Source organism: Penicillium atrosanguineum (assembly GCF_028827265.1).
Source record: "Penicillium atrosanguineum strain IBT 20685 chromosome Unknown utg000003l_segment0_segment0, whole genome shotgun sequence".
Taxonomy (NCBI): Eukaryota; Fungi; Ascomycota; class Eurotiomycetes; order Eurotiales; family Aspergillaceae; genus Penicillium; species Penicillium atrosanguineum.
The window spans coordinates 1,221,393-1,238,614 of NW_026623135.1; the positions used below are offsets into that span (position 1 = coordinate 1,221,393).

At 50.9% G+C, this 17,222-nt stretch overlaps 8 protein-coding genes across 8 annotated transcripts; 5 read left to right on the plus strand and 3 right to left on the minus strand.

Annotated features, from left to right (window-relative positions):
- Positions 1-350: 350 nt before the first annotated feature.
- Positions 351-1,886, minus strand: N7443_003871 (protein kinase PKP2; the record flags this gene model as incomplete). Its single annotated transcript, XM_056883927.1, has 4 exons — positions 351-1,139; positions 1,195-1,477; positions 1,529-1,648; positions 1,696-1,886. 4 exons carry the CDS (start codon positions 1,884-1,886, stop codon positions 351-353), a joined length of 1,383 nt encoding a protein of 460 aa, XP_056742205.1.
- A 763-nt stretch (positions 1,887-2,649) lies between these two features.
- Positions 2,650-6,689, plus strand: N7443_003872 (ubiquitin-specific protease UBP15; the record flags this gene model as incomplete). Its single annotated transcript, XM_056883928.1, has 9 exons — positions 2,650-2,833; positions 3,027-3,171; positions 3,224-3,381; positions 3,494-3,683; positions 3,733-3,841; positions 3,889-5,973; positions 6,025-6,339; positions 6,401-6,530; positions 6,583-6,689. 9 exons carry the CDS (start codon positions 2,650-2,652, stop codon positions 6,687-6,689), a joined length of 3,423 nt encoding a protein of 1,140 aa, XP_056742206.1.
- Positions 6,690-6,983: 294 nt separating this feature from the next.
- Positions 6,984-7,900, plus strand: N7443_003873 (p24 family protein; the record flags this gene model as incomplete). The annotated part of the gene is made up of 4 exons (XM_056883929.1): positions 6,984-7,130; positions 7,222-7,410; positions 7,517-7,796; positions 7,890-7,900. The coding sequence occupies 4 exons, from the start codon at positions 6,984-6,986 to the stop codon at positions 7,898-7,900; spliced, it is 627 nt and encodes a 208-aa protein (XP_056742207.1).
- Positions 7,901-8,250: 350 nt separating this feature from the next.
- Positions 8,251-8,433, minus strand: N7443_003874 (uncharacterized protein; the record flags this gene model as incomplete). Its single annotated transcript, XM_056883930.1, has 1 exon — positions 8,251-8,433. The coding sequence occupies one exon, from the start codon at positions 8,431-8,433 to the stop codon at positions 8,251-8,253; it is 183 nt and encodes a 60-aa protein (XP_056742208.1).
- Positions 8,434-9,932: 1,499 nt separating this feature from the next.
- Positions 9,933-10,247, plus strand: N7443_003875 (uncharacterized protein; the record flags this gene model as incomplete). Its single annotated transcript, XM_056883931.1, has 1 exon — positions 9,933-10,247. One exon carries the CDS (start codon positions 9,933-9,935, stop codon positions 10,245-10,247), a length of 315 nt encoding a protein of 104 aa, XP_056742209.1.
- A 1,811-nt stretch (positions 10,248-12,058) lies between these two features.
- Positions 12,059-12,469, plus strand: N7443_003876 (uncharacterized protein; the record flags this gene model as incomplete). Its single annotated transcript, XM_056883932.1, has 1 exon — positions 12,059-12,469. The coding sequence occupies one exon, from the start codon at positions 12,059-12,061 to the stop codon at positions 12,467-12,469; it is 411 nt and encodes a 136-aa protein (XP_056742210.1).
- A 1,956-nt stretch (positions 12,470-14,425) lies between these two features.
- Positions 14,426-15,035, plus strand: N7443_003877 (hydrophobin family protein; the record flags this gene model as incomplete). The annotated part of the gene is made up of 3 exons (XM_056883933.1): positions 14,426-14,732; positions 14,787-14,869; positions 14,925-15,035. 3 exons carry the CDS (start codon positions 14,426-14,428, stop codon positions 15,033-15,035), a joined length of 501 nt encoding a protein of 166 aa, XP_056742211.1.
- A 1,166-nt stretch (positions 15,036-16,201) lies between these two features.
- Positions 16,202-16,840, minus strand: N7443_003878 (uncharacterized protein; the record flags this gene model as incomplete). The annotated part of the gene is made up of 1 exon (XM_056883934.1): positions 16,202-16,840. One exon carries the CDS (start codon positions 16,838-16,840, stop codon positions 16,202-16,204), a length of 639 nt encoding a protein of 212 aa, XP_056742212.1.
- Positions 16,841-17,222: the final 382 nt, after the last annotated feature.

The following is a 17,222-nucleotide window of genomic DNA, read 5'->3' on the forward strand; positions in this document are numbered from 1 at the left end:
TGTGGTCCCTTCCTGGAAGGGCACTTGCTGTAACATCTACAGTACATATATTCACCATAGCCCGACGTATTACCATACACTGGCCTAGAGGATTTGTGCCTAGGTGCCATGACTTATTTTCATGGACGTATTTCAAAAACTTTTCCAAATGAGACATTGGTAGGGTGCCCAAAGATGTCATCAGGAAAAACTGAAAAGGACTGAAAGCACAAAGCCCTTAGGCACCGGGAGATTACTTCTTCGTCGGGCTGTACAGTAGGTGCTTCGTAAATGAGAATAGATTCACCACAGTCCATACATTCACTGGGCTATCTGAGAACGCGTACAAAGAGAGCGTCATGTGTAACCCATCAAACAGCATCAATAGCCGCCCGCGTTGTCACCTGTTCGTTCTTATTCCCAAGTTTCGAGATTTGCAAGAAAGCATCAACTCCGTAGCCTTCCAGGCTATGCAGTTCCAGGCTGCCCGCCCAGTATTCAGCATACACCCGGCTCATTGGCAGCCCCATGCCTAGCCGCAGATTAGGAGGTCGCGACGTCAGACTATCTAGGGATCCTTCGTGGTAGCTTGAATCCCGATGCGGTTTGCGCTCGGATACTTTCAGCTCTTGCATTGTCGCTGCCATTGCGGGGACCTTTTCTAGGTTTTGCAGCCGCAGCTGTGTCCGTGGACCTTTGCTGAATGACCATAGATACGGCAAGATCTCTCGAGGAACCCCGCCGCCCTGGTCGGAGATACGCATGATAACGTGCTGGGGTGTCTCGCACACGAGCACCTCGATGGGCGGGGGTGGGGACGAGGAGTCGTGGTATTTCTCCGTCACAGCCTGGACGGAGTTGCGCAGCAGTTCACCTACGATATACTCGAGGTGGCTGAGGATATAAGGGAAAGTGGCGTCGGCGTGGCCCTGCACCTTGATCTCCGGGAGCTGCATTGATGGCGATGTCTTCCGCATCAGATCATGTGCAACTCTTCCGCATCTTTCGACAACCTCTTTGGCCTTGCACTTGAGGAAAACCTCACCCACAAAATCTGCGTTCATGTCGGTTCTCTCGTGAGAGTCGGGGAAATGCCAGGGTTCGTTGAAAGTATCTGTGAGAGCCAGATGCTGCTCTGCAATGACACGGCGGGAGATTCGCTAAAGCCAGAGTATCAGTCACGGTTCTCGAGCGCAGGATACTCTCCAAACATACCGCTCGCAGGAGCGTGTTCATCAGTCGGTCCATCTCGTCCGGTGGAAACAGGTCACGACACTCCAACACGCCAGTTGCTAGGTTGGGGATCACGACAAGATGTTCCTTAAGCATATCGCGCAGGACATCGCAAAATCGATCATTATCTTCCAGGCTGCAGATCTCGGGAATGACACGGAATCGCTCAAAAGCTTTGTAGTACAGTTCGTATACGAGAGACAAGTGTGGGTTAGCGACAACAACATAGGGCAATTGTTGAATATCTCGCAGGCGGTGCGCGAGACTGTCGTGATGTTAGTGGATAGTTCGTTTCCCTCACGAATCGAGGACCTACCGAGTAGGCAGTTCCGTCCGCACGTAGTTCGCCGAGCTGATGAGTCGCGGCTCGGTCAAGGTACGGCCGAAGAATGTCAACTGCCGAAGACTGATAGGGCGAATTTCACGCTCAGCCCATCTGGTGCAGTTAGTATGGATACCTCACACGACCAGGTGGAGTCATACTCATCCAAAGCAGAGACGGGCCGCCATGGCGGCAACTGGCCCGAATAAAATCGTGGCCGGGGAGCACGAAGGGGTTGCCAGCATCGTGCTGAAAGACTCGACCGCATTGTGCTCCATGCAGTCAAGTCTGGGGCAAAAGAGCCACCGGGGCGTTGAGCTTTCGAATGCGGGAAAAAGAGGAGCGTCTGCATGTGCTCGGCTGGGCGGTGAGAGGGGTAGACATGTGACGTGGGAAGTGCTTTGGCTTTGGCTTTGCATCATGCGAGCTTTGGCGGTGAATTCGTGAAATAGGTATTGTTTTATTTTATTTTTTCGTTTTAATTGAGTGAAATAGATGCTCGGGGCGGTGTTAACTTATAGCTTGTGCTAAGGGTGACCGTTGGAGTCCCGTTTGTGCGTAGCTGCAGGGGGGCTTGAAGAGACTGTCACCTTAGGGACCGAGCCGACCGGTAAGATGATGCAGGTGGGAGATAAGTGTGTAAATAATTGGAGAACGCTATGGGATATATCAATCACAAGTAGAAACTACCGAGCATCCTCATTCTTACCAACATGCCTCCAGGTCCAGAGACAGCTAGGACTCTGACCGTTAGCTACCTGACAATATGTACATAGCCTAGGCTCTTTGATCAATTAGGCCAAGTAGTATATTAGCCCAAAAACAAGTCAAAAGTGAAATGACCAAACTCGGACTCCTGAAATAGAAAGGAAAGAACCATAATCAAAGCTTGAAAGAAGAAGCCTAGGCCTGCTTTGTTTTATACTTGCACGCCCCGCTGTTTCTATTCCCTGCCGAGCGAAGGGCTCCGCCACCGCTAGCTCCGGCCCTCATTCTGCGGGTTCAGAAGAATTTCCTTCCGACAACGACCTCCGTCCTTACGTCTCTTCTCAAAACCCCCTTTCATATCCCTTCCGACAGGTGCCTTCCGGCTGGACGGGAAGGCCCCTTTCGCCATGGAAAATGTGTGTCCGACCGTACCCCTCGGTGTCGTCATTGCAGATCTAACCACCTTCCAGCTCGCGGAGAACGACATGCTCGTTGATGAATATGAGCAGTACCCCAATGAGAAGACCGATGTCGTCGTCGTTTCCCGCTCCGGCTCCGAGGAGCCTGAACCCGCCCCGTCTGCTACTGACCGTATGTTTTCTTTCATCATCCTGCCCCCTCCCCGACGCCGCGGAACTACGAGTGACAGCGATGGCTGTATCAGATGAATGGAAAAGGAGGGATACAAGTGGTGGAGCCTCGGGAAACATCTGCCCCGGTTTGGGCAGCTCGTCCGCGGTGCCTCGCAGTGGGAGACAACCGGCTAACCAAGACTGAAACTTAGATGCGGCGATGATGGAGCGAGTCCTTCCTAAAAACCCTGACCTCGAGACCGAAGAGGAAACATACCACTCATGGCACATCGAAAACTGGCGGAAGTTGGACCGTAAGGTTCACGGCCCGGTGTTCAAGTGTGGTGGATCTCCTTGGTGGGTGATATTTTCTGGCAAGTTTGTGCTGTGGAAGCTGACTAGAGAACAGGCGCACTCTCTTCTTTCCCTACGGAAACCATGCCGAGCATGCTTCGTTCTATTTGGAACATGCGTGGGAGGGTGAACCGCCTGAAAATTGGTACGCCTGTGTACAGTTTGCGCTCGTTTTGTCAAACGTGAAGGATCCCTCGATGCACGTTTCTCATGGTAAATTCTCCCTTCTTTTCATCTTTCTTTCAATATCTTTGCCAATGATCACCTTCGGGTCCTTGATTCGCTGATATCGTCCTGGATGGGTTTTATGCTAACCTGGATGCAGTCGCTACCCACCGATTCACGGCCGAGGAGGGAGACTGGGGGTTCACTCGATTCTACGATCTCCGAAGCCTATTCAATGAAGCGTGGGAGGGCAAGAACGTTCCTCTGGTTCAGGACGACGAGGCCATCGTAACGGCCTATGTACGCGTCGTGAAGGACCCCACTGGTGTTCTCTGGCACAGTTTCCAAAAGTAATTTCCCTTCCTTCCATCTCAATGTTTTTCGCTGACCATTTAAAAGCTATGATTCTAAGAAAGAGACCGGTATGGTTGGTCTGCGGAACCAAGGTGCTACTTGCTACTTGAACTCTCTGCTTCAGTCCCTATACTTCACGAACGCCTTCCGCAAGGCATGTTTTCCGCTTTTTTTTTGATGAATCTTGCTAACCCCGCATAGGCTGTGTATCAAATTCCCACCGAGGGAGAAGCCTTGCGTGACAACAGTGCTTGGACACTTCAGAGACTCTTCAACAATTTGCAGACCAGCGACTCGGCGGTTTCCACGACAGAACTCACTGTGTCCTTTGGGTGGGATTCGAGACAAGCATTTGAACAGCAGGATGTGCAGGAGCTGTCACGGAAGCTCATGGAACGGTTGGAGGTGAAGATGAAGGGCACAGTTGCTGAGAAAACCCTCTCCGATCTTTTCGTGGGCAAGACGAAGACATACATTTCTTGTGTCAATGTGCCTTTCGAGTCTTCCCGCGTAGAGGAATTCTGGGATATTCAGCTCAACGTTCGGGGCATGAAGACCCTGGATGACAGCTTCAGGGACTACATCCAGGTTGAGCGCCTGGATGGCGAGAACAAGTACGATGCTGGTCCGCCCCACGGCCTACAGGACGCGGACAAGGGTGTCATCTTCGAAAGCTTCCCCCCAGTTCTGCACCTTCACCTGAAGCGATTCGAATACGACCTTAACCTCCTCACGATGATGAAAGTTAACGACCGACACGTGTTCCCGATGGAATTTGATGCTGCTCCCTATCTCTCCAAGGATGCCGATTTCAAGGAACCTTGGGACTACGAGCTCCATGGTGTTCTTGTGCACAGCGGTGGTCTTGACGCTGGCCACTACTATGCGTTCTTGAAGCCCACCCAGGATGGTCACTGGTACCGCTTCGACGATGACCGGGTGAACCGTGTTACCGAGAAGGAAGTCTTGGAGGAAAACTACGGAGGAGAGTACGAACTTGCAAACGGAAGTGCCGGTGTCAAACAGCCCTTCACTCGTCAATACTCCACGAAGCGATCGATGAACGCCTACATGTTGGTGTATGTCCGCAAGTCGCGCGTAAACGACGTTCTTCTCCCGATTGGCCAAGATGATGTACCTTCTCACATCGAAAAGCGCCTGGCTGAAGACCGCGCAGAAATGGCACGTCGCAAGAAGGAAAGAGAGGAGGCTCACCTATACATGAACATCGGGGTTTTGACCGAGCAAACATTCCAGTCTCACCATGGATTCGACCTGACTAGTAACGATTTGTCCCAAGAAGACCCAGCCCTTCCTACACCGTACCGGGTTCTGCGGACGAAGAAGGTCAAGGAATTTGCGCAGGAGATCGCCGAAGAACGCGGACTCGATGCTAGGGCCATTCGCTTCTGGGTGATGGTCAACCGTCAGAACAAGACTACTCGGCCAGATCAAGTCATCAATGACCAGGAAATGACTGTCGAAGAGGCCTATACCAAATTCGGCACCAAGGGCAATGTCTTCCGTGTTTGGATGGAGATTGCTCCCAGTGTCCCTGAGGGCGACAACTCCCCATGGCCCGACAACGATACAGTCCTCATCTTCTTGAAGAACTTCGACGTGGTGGCTCAAACTCTGTCTGGTGTTGGTCCTGTATATGTTCGCAAGAGCCAGAAGGTATCCGAATTGGCGCCTACTATTCTCTCCAGAATGAACTGGCCCGCGGGCACCGAGTTCTTGCTGTTTGAGGAGATCAAGCACAACATGATCGATGTTATGAAGCCCAAACAGACGTTCCAGCAATCCGAGATCCAAGATGGCGATATCATTACCTTCCAGCGCCAGGTCAAGGACTCAGAACTTCCGTCTACGGTCATTTACCAAGATGCCAGACAGTTCTACGACTACCTTCTGAACCGCATGGACGTTTCATTCGCTCCCATCAAGACCGCCGAGGGCCAGGAATCCGCAGAATTCACATTGACTCTCAGCCGGAAGATGACCTACGACCAATTCTCGAAGAAGGTTGCTGAACACCTCAATGTGGAGCCGACGCATCTGCGATTCTCGCCTGTTCTCGCCAGCAACGGCAAGCCTAAGGCTTCGATCAAACGGAACGTTACTTCTACCCTTGCTCAAATTCTTAGCGGGCAATATGGTACTTATGGCTATACCATGCACCGGCCCGATGCTCTTTACTACGAGGTTCTGGAAATGAGCCTCAGTGACTACGAGAGCAAAAAGTGCATCAAGGTCACATTGCTTCCCGAGGGTATTACCAAAGAGGTAAGATTCTATCTGTCGTTTTCCCATGAATTTCCACTAATCCCGATACAGGAAGTTGTTGAGGTCCTGGTTTCCCGTAACGGCACTGTCTCTGAAATTTTGTCTGAATTGCAGACCAAGGCAAACTTGAACGATGAGACTGCTCGCGAACTGAGACTCCTCGAGGTGATGGGCGGAAAGATCAAGCAGGAGCTCCGAGACGACTATAGTGTGACGAACATCAACGAGTACTCCACTCTCTATGCGGAGCGCATTCCGGCCGAAGAGTTGAACAAGGACGACGAGGATAGAATCATCAGTGCCTTTAACTTTGACCGTGAGGTCAGCCGCACCCACGGCGTTCCGTTCAAGTTTGTTGTGAAGCCGGTCAGTCTTTCTCCATCTTTCCCCAGAGACTCTAGTCCTGTTGCATACTAACTTCAAGAAGGGTGAGATTTTCAAGGAGACCAAGGAGCGTCTCTCGAAGCGCACAGGAATCAAGGGCAAGCCTCTCGAGAAGGTCAAGTTTGCTGTTGTACCGCACGCGTCCTTCTCCAGTCCCAAGCACATCGAAGATGGTGAGTTATCCTCGTTCTGTTGCCGAAGTGTAGCTGTTGATCACATCTACAGATGACATTCTTTCCGATATTGCTGGTCCCGACGATTACCTAGGCCTTGACCACGCTAGCAAGAGCCGGGGCTTCTGGGGCAAGACTGATAGCTTCTCCATCCGATAAAGTAATTTCCGGGGCGCTGCGGGGTTTTTGTGGGAGTGCTATATGCTGCAATCCGGTACATGAGCAGTGACAGCCTGCGATGACTATGTTTCTCATTTCCATTCTCCTTTACGCTTTTCTTTTATGTCCCCAAATGTTTTCTTTTTGCTCTAGTTAGTGCAGGAGTAGAAAAGACCGTACAAATGAAGTTGATTGTTTGGGTGCAAACATTGCAAACACCGGACCTCGTCTCCATCGACCTCCTGACACGCTACGTTAATCCGTCAACAATCAAGATCCAAGGTCTCAGGCACAATGCGCTTCGCTCTCCTCGCCGGCCTAGTCTCCCTGGTCTCCTCTGTCACTGCTACTGCTTTGACCTACCGCCTTGAGGCCAACGAGAAGGCATGCTTCTTCACCAACGTTGACGCTTCCAACGCCAAGGTGGCTTTCTACTTTGCGGTTCGTACACCACTATCTACAGCCCGATCCCTCGATTTACTCCTGGGAATACGGCATTGTAGTATCAGTTACTAACGCGAGCTCAATATAGGTCCAATCCGGCGGCTCCTTCGATGTCGACTTCACTGTGACCGCGCCTGGCGGCAAGATCGTCCTGGACGGCACCAAGGAGCGCCAGGGCGACTTCGTCTTCACAGCCCAGAGCATCGGCGAGTACGAGTTCTGCTTCAACAACGAGATGTCGACATTCGCCGAGAAGATGGTGGACTTTGAGATTGCCGTACGGTCACCCTTTGTCCTGTTCAGCCCTGCATGCCACACACCCTCAGCCCCTCCACAACTTCGTCAATTACCCAAATGAACCAAATAAACTGACATACACGCAGGTCGAGAACGAGCAGCGCGCCCAGCTACCCTCCCGCCAGGGTGCCAGCCCTGAGCAGACCACCAACCTCGAAGAATCCATCTACAAGCTGTCTGCCCAGTTGTCGACGATCTCGCGTAACCAGAAGTACTTCCGCACGCGTGAGAACCGCAACTTCAGTACCGTGCGCAGCACCGAGCGCCGGATCTTCAACTTCAGTGTTATCGAGTCTCTGATGATGATATCGATGGCTGCTTTGCAGGTGTTTGTGGTGCGCTTCTTCTTCCAGGGCGCTCGGAAGGGTATGTTTTCCCATGGTCTCCAATTTTCGGTCGAATCGGGATCTATTCGATGAAATTTTTTTCCTGGGAAGTTGGTGCTAACAATTGGAACAGGTTACGTTTGATGATTGAAGTCAATAATACGATGACGATGCATTTTATTCTATTCTGGTCATAATTGGCGTGTCGTGTATTCTTATTACTCTCCTATAGGCTAGAGTTATTGCTTCAATCGCATATTAAAACGGGATACTTGTTGAGATGATATCGCCTTTTGCCTCCTGCTGATCTTCCAGATATAGTGATCCACTGTCAATGTCTTTGTCTTTATTGGATTGTTTGTGTCAATGCAGAAGCGGTTGGGAGGTTCGTAGCAGATTGTGGAGGCGTTGGGAAAACGTCGGGGAAACGGACGGTGACTCCGCTGCACAGTTCCAGGTTTCTCAATTGTCTGGCCACTCGCTGACTGATGGATTCAGGAAAGGGGGAGGCCGTGTAGGACCACTGGTGTTCGAGCCAGGTGAGCTAGTCGTACTCGTTCAGGTTGGGAGCTGCGGTGGTCGGTCGCGACGTGGTGATCCACACGCGCTGCACGGCCGAGGGTCAAGGCATTGTTAAAACCGGTCTGGGCAGCTTGGCCAGTTGTCATCAGTGTCATGGTGAGGTCAAGGCTGGATGGTGGTGCCAAAGTTCGGTGAGTACTGCAGGTCAAAGCCGAGCGTGGGCGATGAACATGGCTCAAACCGGGTGAACAGGTCATTCCACAATTTCAGAGGCTGGCATTGTCATATTGAGATCAAGCTAGACTAGGTGCACGTCCGAATGTCTCGGGCATTGAGCGAGTGTCATGAAGGCGAAAGGTTGAGATGTTCGATGTGAAGCCCTACTTGGGCATCATGCAGCCAAAGTGGTTCCACCGACTCGGTCGATTGCGGTCGATTCATTTGCAAGATGGCAAATTGCACAAAGCATCAGCTGTCTCGAGGTCCCTGAAAGCGCCCGTAAACGTCTGTCGCATTGAACAGGGCATGGTTCCTAGTTCAGCATGCCAACAAAACAGGTTTCCGTCGTCATCAGGAGTCAACATCCACGACATACCTTGAGAAATGCAGGGCACGAGGGCGAATCGGTCTAGAAGCGAAGACCGACAAAGAAAAACAATGGAGATCTTAGAATCTGCGAGGGTTGATACGACGTACGAAACCCGATGATGCAACCGCGATCTCAGTGGTGACAGCCGGGGGCAATGGGGCGCTCAATGGCGTGAATTGCCTGTGACCATGGTCAGATATGTTTCACATTCAATGGGCTCCAGCAGTCCGACTATTCGACATGACTTCATATGGTCTACGGCAGAGTGCTATGTATGTCGGGATGTCGCCGTTCGAAGGATGGTGATATCATGGCAAAGCAGCGACCGGTTAGTAGTGGAAAGTAAATCGTTCCATCGTCATTTTTGCCATTTGGGCTGTGATCCTTGCCAAGCGAGTATACGAGCAAGGTATCGAGTATTCGAGTATACGGATTCGATATTGGAATCGATAATGCGATATTGGCATAGAGTGGTCTAGGAAGTGAAGTCATGAGAGGCTGGGGCATCCCTGACCCTCCCGAGATGTCACGGCCATGCGAACGCCTCAGTCTCAGAAGTGGAGCGAGGTGTATGACGAACGTTGACAGCTCGCTGATCAGAGACGGGGCGAGACGTGCGCGAACGGACCGCTGTTTTCACAGCGCGACTCAATATTGGATTTAGCTCGGCTGCTCTGCTCCACCAGGCTTCTTTGAGTTACGACATCACACTTGGCATGCGCTCTGATATCACAAAGCATGCTCCCCTCCACTCACAGCGGACGGTGTGCGGCGTGCAGCGTTACACTTCGGACGTCTACAGGCACGGCATTGAAGCGACTGTCTTTCCTGATCGGGTATCGACTCTAGACTACTGACTACAGACCCTGCAAGAATATCAATTGTTGATATGGATACAGACATGGCTCACGCTCGGGGCTTGATTTTGGTTTGCAGGCGAAGTATCCACTTAATCCCCTCCCCCTATATCATCGTGTTCACTGGCCTTGTGTACGGTACAGTACTGTAGCCGTTCGGGTATGCTGCGGCATCTCACAGGCTCAGAAGGAGAAAATACGGGGGGAGATGGACTTCGACTATATCATTATGGAGAACGACTACGTTGAGGTGGAGAAGAGAGGCGACAGTTCTCGAGCACGCCGTTCCGACGCAACGGCGCCGACCATGCGCGACCCATCCTCTTCGCCTCCCCCGCTGCGATGGCGAATGAACTATTTTCCAGGCCCCTGGCTCTCCTCTCCGACCCATGGCTGTCACTGGTTACAGATTGAGTTCTCCGCCGATGATCCTCACTTTGCCCTTTTTCGGCGTATTCTCGAGTTTGGGCCACCCTTTTTCGCCCTCTTCCTCTTCGTCTGCTCGCCACATCGTAGCCAGTAAATTGTATACTTCGTCTAGATAGACGTCTCCACATCTTCTTTCACGGAAAGATCCCGTGTCTCAGTCCAATCAGTAGAGTAGCACGACCGGGGTTGTCAAATGCGCGGGAATGTGGCTGGATGGCCAGCTGGCCAGCTGGCCAGAATACTTCATATCTGATCTGCTGGATCCAGGCGCAGTGAGGGCTCCCTGACGTCAGGTGCTCTTCTATGCCTGAGGCAGCAATAGACACCCTTCCCCCAGGAGACCCGAGATGGCCAATGATGATCCGGGGGCTCCATATTTCTCCTGCCACATGCCCTCTGGATCTGTGTGTTCCGAATCGGGCAGGCGGGTATTCACATTCACGTTCATCGGCAGTTTGTGATCATAATGAGGTTGTGAGATGGTTAGACGTTTCCCGATCTAGTGAGCTCAAGGCTATGGAAATCGAGTACAGTAGAAGAGCATGTTCCTACATCCGCCTCGTTCAGTGCGTTCCTGCATAGGTCGCGATGTGAACAAAGTCCGCCAAATCGAAGCTCGGATCGCCCCGATGGTTGGCCGATGACGGCATGGCTCGATCCACTGGGAGCCTCAGCGGGTCGACTCAAATCCGCAAAGATTAGGGATTCTACTGTTCTACTGTTCTACTGTATACCCCCTGGGGAAGACCAAACAGAACACGAGGAGAACGAGAACAAGAACGGCCATGACAGGATCGACAGCTCTCACAAGCCATGATCACCTCTGTATACCCCAAACTCCGAATAGCGTACCCACTGGGGTACAGTACAACAATGACTCCACCGGGGATGCCCACCTCACGTTCCGCATGGCACCTATCCCGAAGCGGCGCTGGAAGACTAATAAAGCCTCGGCCGGCTTAGGCCCGACGTCGCCCAGGGTGGCCGTCATGATTTGTCCAACAGACGTCAGTCGCAGATCTGCAGGGGACCGTCTGCTGCGTTGCCGATCTTGGAGCGCCCATGGGCTCTGGTCCATTCCCGCATTCCCCAGTGACCTCATCGGGATCGTTGGGCCCTCCCGCCGGTGGATCGAATGATGCTATAGCCCCTATCTGTACCAGTCCCCAAGCAGAGGGTGGGGAAATAGTTATTTCATGATACTACCGTCAGCCATACACGCTCCACGGTGCAGGAGAGAGTGGACACCGTTCTTATGATGTCGCCCAGCCTCATTTCAGCCATCTTCAGCCAATGATGTCATCGCGCCTGGGACCGTCGATGGAGCCCTTCCTTTGACCATTGGACCCAAGGGTTGTTCTTTCTAGAGCCTATCAGACTCGTCCCAGACTGGCCTCCTTTTGCCATCCTCGATCGTCCACCGGTGGTTTCGTACGAGTGGAGCCGACTCGTCTTATATATATCTCGAATCGGACTCGAAGTCCCTGACTATTCCTCTGATTTAACTATTTATGCTCTAACCCCCTGTACCTTACCGCCCCATAAGCCGTGTTGCTTATATCTGCTGCTCGATCACACTGCACTCCCATTATTATTATTTTTTTTTGAAATTGTTTCTCGATTTCATTTCCTTGGTTCATCCCTTCCAATCGGCCCAAGTCGTCCTTAATTTTACTTTCAAGGTTAGTAAAGTCTACCCGGGATTACAAAGCCTCCCTGGTCCAAAACGTTGTCCCGTCCCGTTCACATGGAATTGTTCGCCCGAGCGATTTGCTTCGGCCGTATCCCACCCGTGGCCCAGATGCTGGGTTTCCTCCAACCCCAAAGAATCATCATCCTACCATCTGATTGACCTCCCTCGCATAACTAACATCTTTCCCCCATCCTAGGCAACCATCATCCACCATGAATCAAAGCACTATGCAGCCCACTGAAACCGTCCAAAGCATGTTTGCTCAGAACTCTGGAGCTGGACCTCCCGCGTCCAACAGCAATGTCGAAACCCAACGGTCTATGGATCCTCATGTATCTCTTGAGGACTACAACCGTACTATGCTGGAGTATACCCAGCGGCAGATGTCATCCTTCGTCGACCTAGACGACAGCCGTGGAAGTGGCTCTAGCGGCCGAAGCGGCCGAAGCAGCGGTAGCAGCCATCACAGCGGCGACAGTGGTACCAGCAATGGCGTCATTACAAGTCAGTCCAGTGCACCTCCCACTTCCGCTGGTGCCGCCGCGGTCAAGCGGTGCAACCTCCAGCAGGGTCACCAGCAGTCTGCTCTTAGCCCCAACGAGGCTAACTCTCCCCGATACTAGGTCACTAGTTGACACACAAGGTACGTGATTATTCTATGATCTTTCTACATGAAATGCCATTGCTAACACAACTTTCAGGGAAGCGGTCCATCTTTACAACTACCGTGACACGGCGTTGGCTCGACATTCATAGTAGGAGTTTGATGGCGCAATATTGATGGAGTATAAACACACTCTCACTCACCCACTGCCCTGACTTCTCTTCGTGACACCTCATTTCTTTCTCCGTCAATGATGCGGGCTGTTCAGGCATCTACTCGATACATGAACAGTCCACAAACAATGTTTACATTCACCCTACAGTCTGCATTCAGGCCACGTGCCTTATGTATCACTGCCGCTTTGCTGTATCACGCCCTCTGCGAGGGCGGTTATCAGCCTGTACACCACTGCGTCCTTTTTCCAGCAAGCAAACGAGCATTTTCTTTTGGCGTTTTTGGCTTTCGGTTTTTGGGGTTCTTTTGCGGCCCCCGTCTGATGATAACACCCAACATTTCGAGCGAGGATGCTAGTACATCCCTCGAAACAAGTTTACGATCTGATGTGATGTATTATTACGACTATATCTTGTTGGCATTATAACCTGTACAACAGTTAGTCAAATGAATTGACCCTTTGGTCATTGAGTTTTAATTAACAATCCACGTAACGATACACGTAGTTAGTCCAAGATTGGCTGTAATTTCAATGACTACTATTCAATCCTGCCAAAAGATTGCCACCAATACTTATCTAGTTCCCAATTATAAAAATAGCGAAGTGTTTGCGAACCTGCGCACGCAAGGATGGACTTCACTGCACAAGTGCACGGGATATATATTATACTTCATCGGACAAATGCGGAATTCCACGATGCTTAAACAGCAAAAACGGCCCAAGTATAATAATATAAACAAGGTATTAAACCATCTAATCACTCGATTGACTTTCTTTTCCCATGTATGCCTGTACACCCGACTGGCTGAAGATATTGTGATGAAGATTCGGGAAGCCTCACCCGTAGCCGTTACTCTACATCAAAATCGAGACTCGGCTCATTGACCTGCATGAATCATGCCTGCACGTAGCACGAGCAACCAATTTAGGAGCATTATGGAGGAAAAACACATCCCTAGATGGCATGGGATCCTATGAGTGGATGATCTGGCGCATTCTTCAGCGTCGAGGTTTAGACCCCTTGCATAGCATTCAGATTGGGAACTGCATCCTTTGCGAACGCTTGAACTGACCTTGATGCCACTACACAATACATACACTTGATTGAGCTTCTACTTCAATATACTCCAAGGGACCCATCCATGTTGGACTTCAACCTACCTTGTTTGAAAACCGAAATACATCGTGGTATAGGGAATTCCAATTGACTCGGAAGGCAGATAGATCAGCTACATACCGGAGCAAATCTCAAATCTCAAATCTCAAATCTTGAGAGCCAATTAGCCCATGATGTTCTTCTTTCACATTCCAACCAGCTCAACACGCTCCTTCAGTGGCCAATGGGCCCATGCTTTCGAGTCTTTCCCTCGTAGCATGAACCCCTGGAATCCTGGAACCCCGAGAAACACGAGTAACAAGGGGAAGAAAGATGGGATACTGTAGGGCATCCCACTCTGGTAATTTCGGAGATAGTCCCCTCGATAGGTGTCCCTAGCCCGAGCTCGTGTGGTCGAACAGTCCACGCATGTCAACACCGGGCTTCCTCCTCTCTCTCTCCCTCAACACCATTTCGTCGACGACCACGAGGGCTTCACCTAGTCGACACCCCTCATCACCTCTAATCAGCCCAGCTCTCGTCATTCATTTCTATCAAGAATCAAATACACTCTTTTGGAACCCGACTCTTTCAATCGCGTCAATCCTTGAAAAATATCCCGATTTGGTCAACAGCGACGGCCTCGTCTTTCGGCATTCACTCACTAGACTTGCATCTCGATTATTAACACGAAATCCACCGAAATGCGCTTCAATACCCTCTTCGCGTCCATCTCAGCCCTCGTCACCGTCGCGGTCGCCATCCCCGTTGCCCAGGACCCTCCAACCCAGCTCCCGACACCCTCGAAGCCCGTGATCCCTTCCGCATCTACACCATATGGAACGCCCTCTGCCACACCCAGCATGGTCGGAGCCTACCAATGCCCGCCAACCCAACAGAAGCAATGCTGCCAGACTCTGCAGGAGACATCTCACGATGTCATGAAGAGCTTGGGTGCACTTGTGCCTATTCTGGGAGGAATCACAGTTAGCTCCAAAGTGACGTTCCAGTGTACGTATCCATCTCCACCAACCACGAGGAACAACGTGCTAACTAGATCTACAGGCAAGGCAATGACCCCAGAGGAATCACCTGACTCCTGCGTGGATAACGAATACATTCCCATGTGCTGCACCAATCAATCATCGGTACGCGCTCGGATTCCTCAACTGATATCATTCACCCATTGACTGATGAATATAGAACTCTATCGGCCAGTGCAAGCCCTTCGCCGAGGCCAAAGAAGCATATTACCGCTCATTCGGATACGGTCAAGAGAGCCAAACCGACTACATCTTGGATGCTATTGACTAAACAGCATACCAGCATAGCGACGGTTTGCGTCTTGGAGGATTATTGATGGAACTCGATAGACCGGGAAGCATTGGCATTTCGTTTCTTCTCTTGATATAACTTTGGCGGCTCGCCTTGATATCGGTTGGCTTTTTGTGTAAACTTGATTGCACCTTTTTATCTTGACTTAGTCGTGACCGAGCTCTAATGTACACCTTATAGGCTAGAGATTCTTCTATAGACTTGTATAAGAAATATCCTATTAGTGTTTCAGGTCAATCTTGAAAGGTTGAAATCCTTGGATGTCCAGTCGCAACCCCATGCAGCCCTGTATCTGATGTGAGCTCAGCATATCATCGATTATCCAACCTAGATCTTTGGTAGGCGCTAAAGGGCATCGACTGGGTTATTCTCGAAGAGATAGTCTGTCTGCGTGTGACAGATCCGAAATAAACCATTCCCGTGTGAGACCTCGCAGGCAAGCGTGAAGATTAGTGCCCACAATATCTTCTCTGTTGAAGACGGAAATGGTACGAATGTTATTGATGAAAGCAAGGACGTGACTGAAGTACATGAAACCATTGACGCATCGCATGTGGTTTTCTTCGGTCAAGTCGGGATCGAAGTAGCCGACCTCTGCTGTTCTCCAAGAAGTCGACTTGGCGTAATCCCCAAAGGTATTGGACGTATTAGAGCGCACGTGGCTGGGGAGCCCGTTGAGGCTCGCTAACGAAGGCAGGACATGACCAACCCACTCTGGGCTCCGGTGGATATTTGATGAGAGAGAGCGTTGTCGGGCTGGAGATGGCATATCTGTGCATGCCACTGAATTGAGAGTTGATGACACCTCTCGACCAGGGAAGGGTTTGAGTTCTCAGATTAAGATTGATGCAGGCTGGAGACAGTAAGAAAGTAAAAAGTGGACGTGGTGATGGGCAGAGTGTCTATCTTCGTTGACGTCTTGAGGAAGTAAACATCAGACTCTACATGACAGATTCGTCAAGTGAGAGTCCTCTCAGAGGATATGTGAAACATTTACTCAATGAAGATCAGCAAGAATGATCCGCTACTATTTGTGCAAAGTATGGCATGGCGTCTGTAGATTAACGTGCCCCTATAGAAAAGTAAAACCATGTACCAAAGCCCTGCACCTCAAATGCTTCGACGAAGGGCCGAATGAAACGACACTACTCGTTCTCACCATCGCACCACTCAACATACGCATCATCAAGCTCCTTCATAAACTCCGAAACTAGAGTACTTTTAGCAGGGCAGTTGACCGGCCACTGAAGTTCCAAATCAATACCATACCAGATCTGCTTCAGCTGTGCATAAGTACTGGTGATACCAGCCGCCTGAGAATTGCGAATCATTCCATGAGCCCATTTGACAGGGTCATATCTGTTCTCCGCATCTTCCTTGGCGTACTGTCCCTCCTTGTACCGGCGCAGAGCAACATCATAAAGAGGCTTGAAGCGCTTCAGGAGAGCCTCGATCCAGCCTGTCTCAAGGGGCAGCACGCGCAGCATCTCTCTCTCCATGACATTAAGTTCCATGTCGATCCAATCCTGTGCTTTGTCGCGGAGACAGAAGTGAAGGTTGGCGCGGATGACGGGCTCGGGCTTGTAGAAGGCTGGGCTGCGGATGTGATTGACGAAGACGTTTGTGTAGTATGTGGTGTTATTTTCGATGTATCTGTGGTCCCCAGCGGTGTCGTCTGGAGTGAAATAGCCAACGTCGCTTGTGTTCCAGGGAGATGAGAGGTCTGTCGTGACCGGGGTGGGCCAAGGTGGTGACAGCTGATTCGGAGCGTCCAGTGAACTCATAAAGTGTTGGTGTCTGCCTTTTCCAAAGGGGTTCGACCCTTTCCCTTCGTGTTCATCAAATAGGGCTCTCGCTGTTTCCTTCCCTGGTGGGCACGCATGGATTTAACCATAGGTTCGGACCTGAGATAGCCTGGGACTGGATGTGACGGCATCTTGTCAGATGATCCAAGCCTTGAGTGGACCTCTTGTAACAAGGGAATCCCAAAGGATCAGGACTGAGATTGAGAAACCGAAGGTTTCGGAGAAATTATGCTAGAATACAGGGATCGTCTTGTAGCCAGAGACAAAAGCCACCTTTCCAGATTGTTTTCTTCGGGCCCGAGGCTGGTGTGGGTAGGACAAAGGTGATACTACGGAGATCAAAGGTTTCCAGCAACCTTGG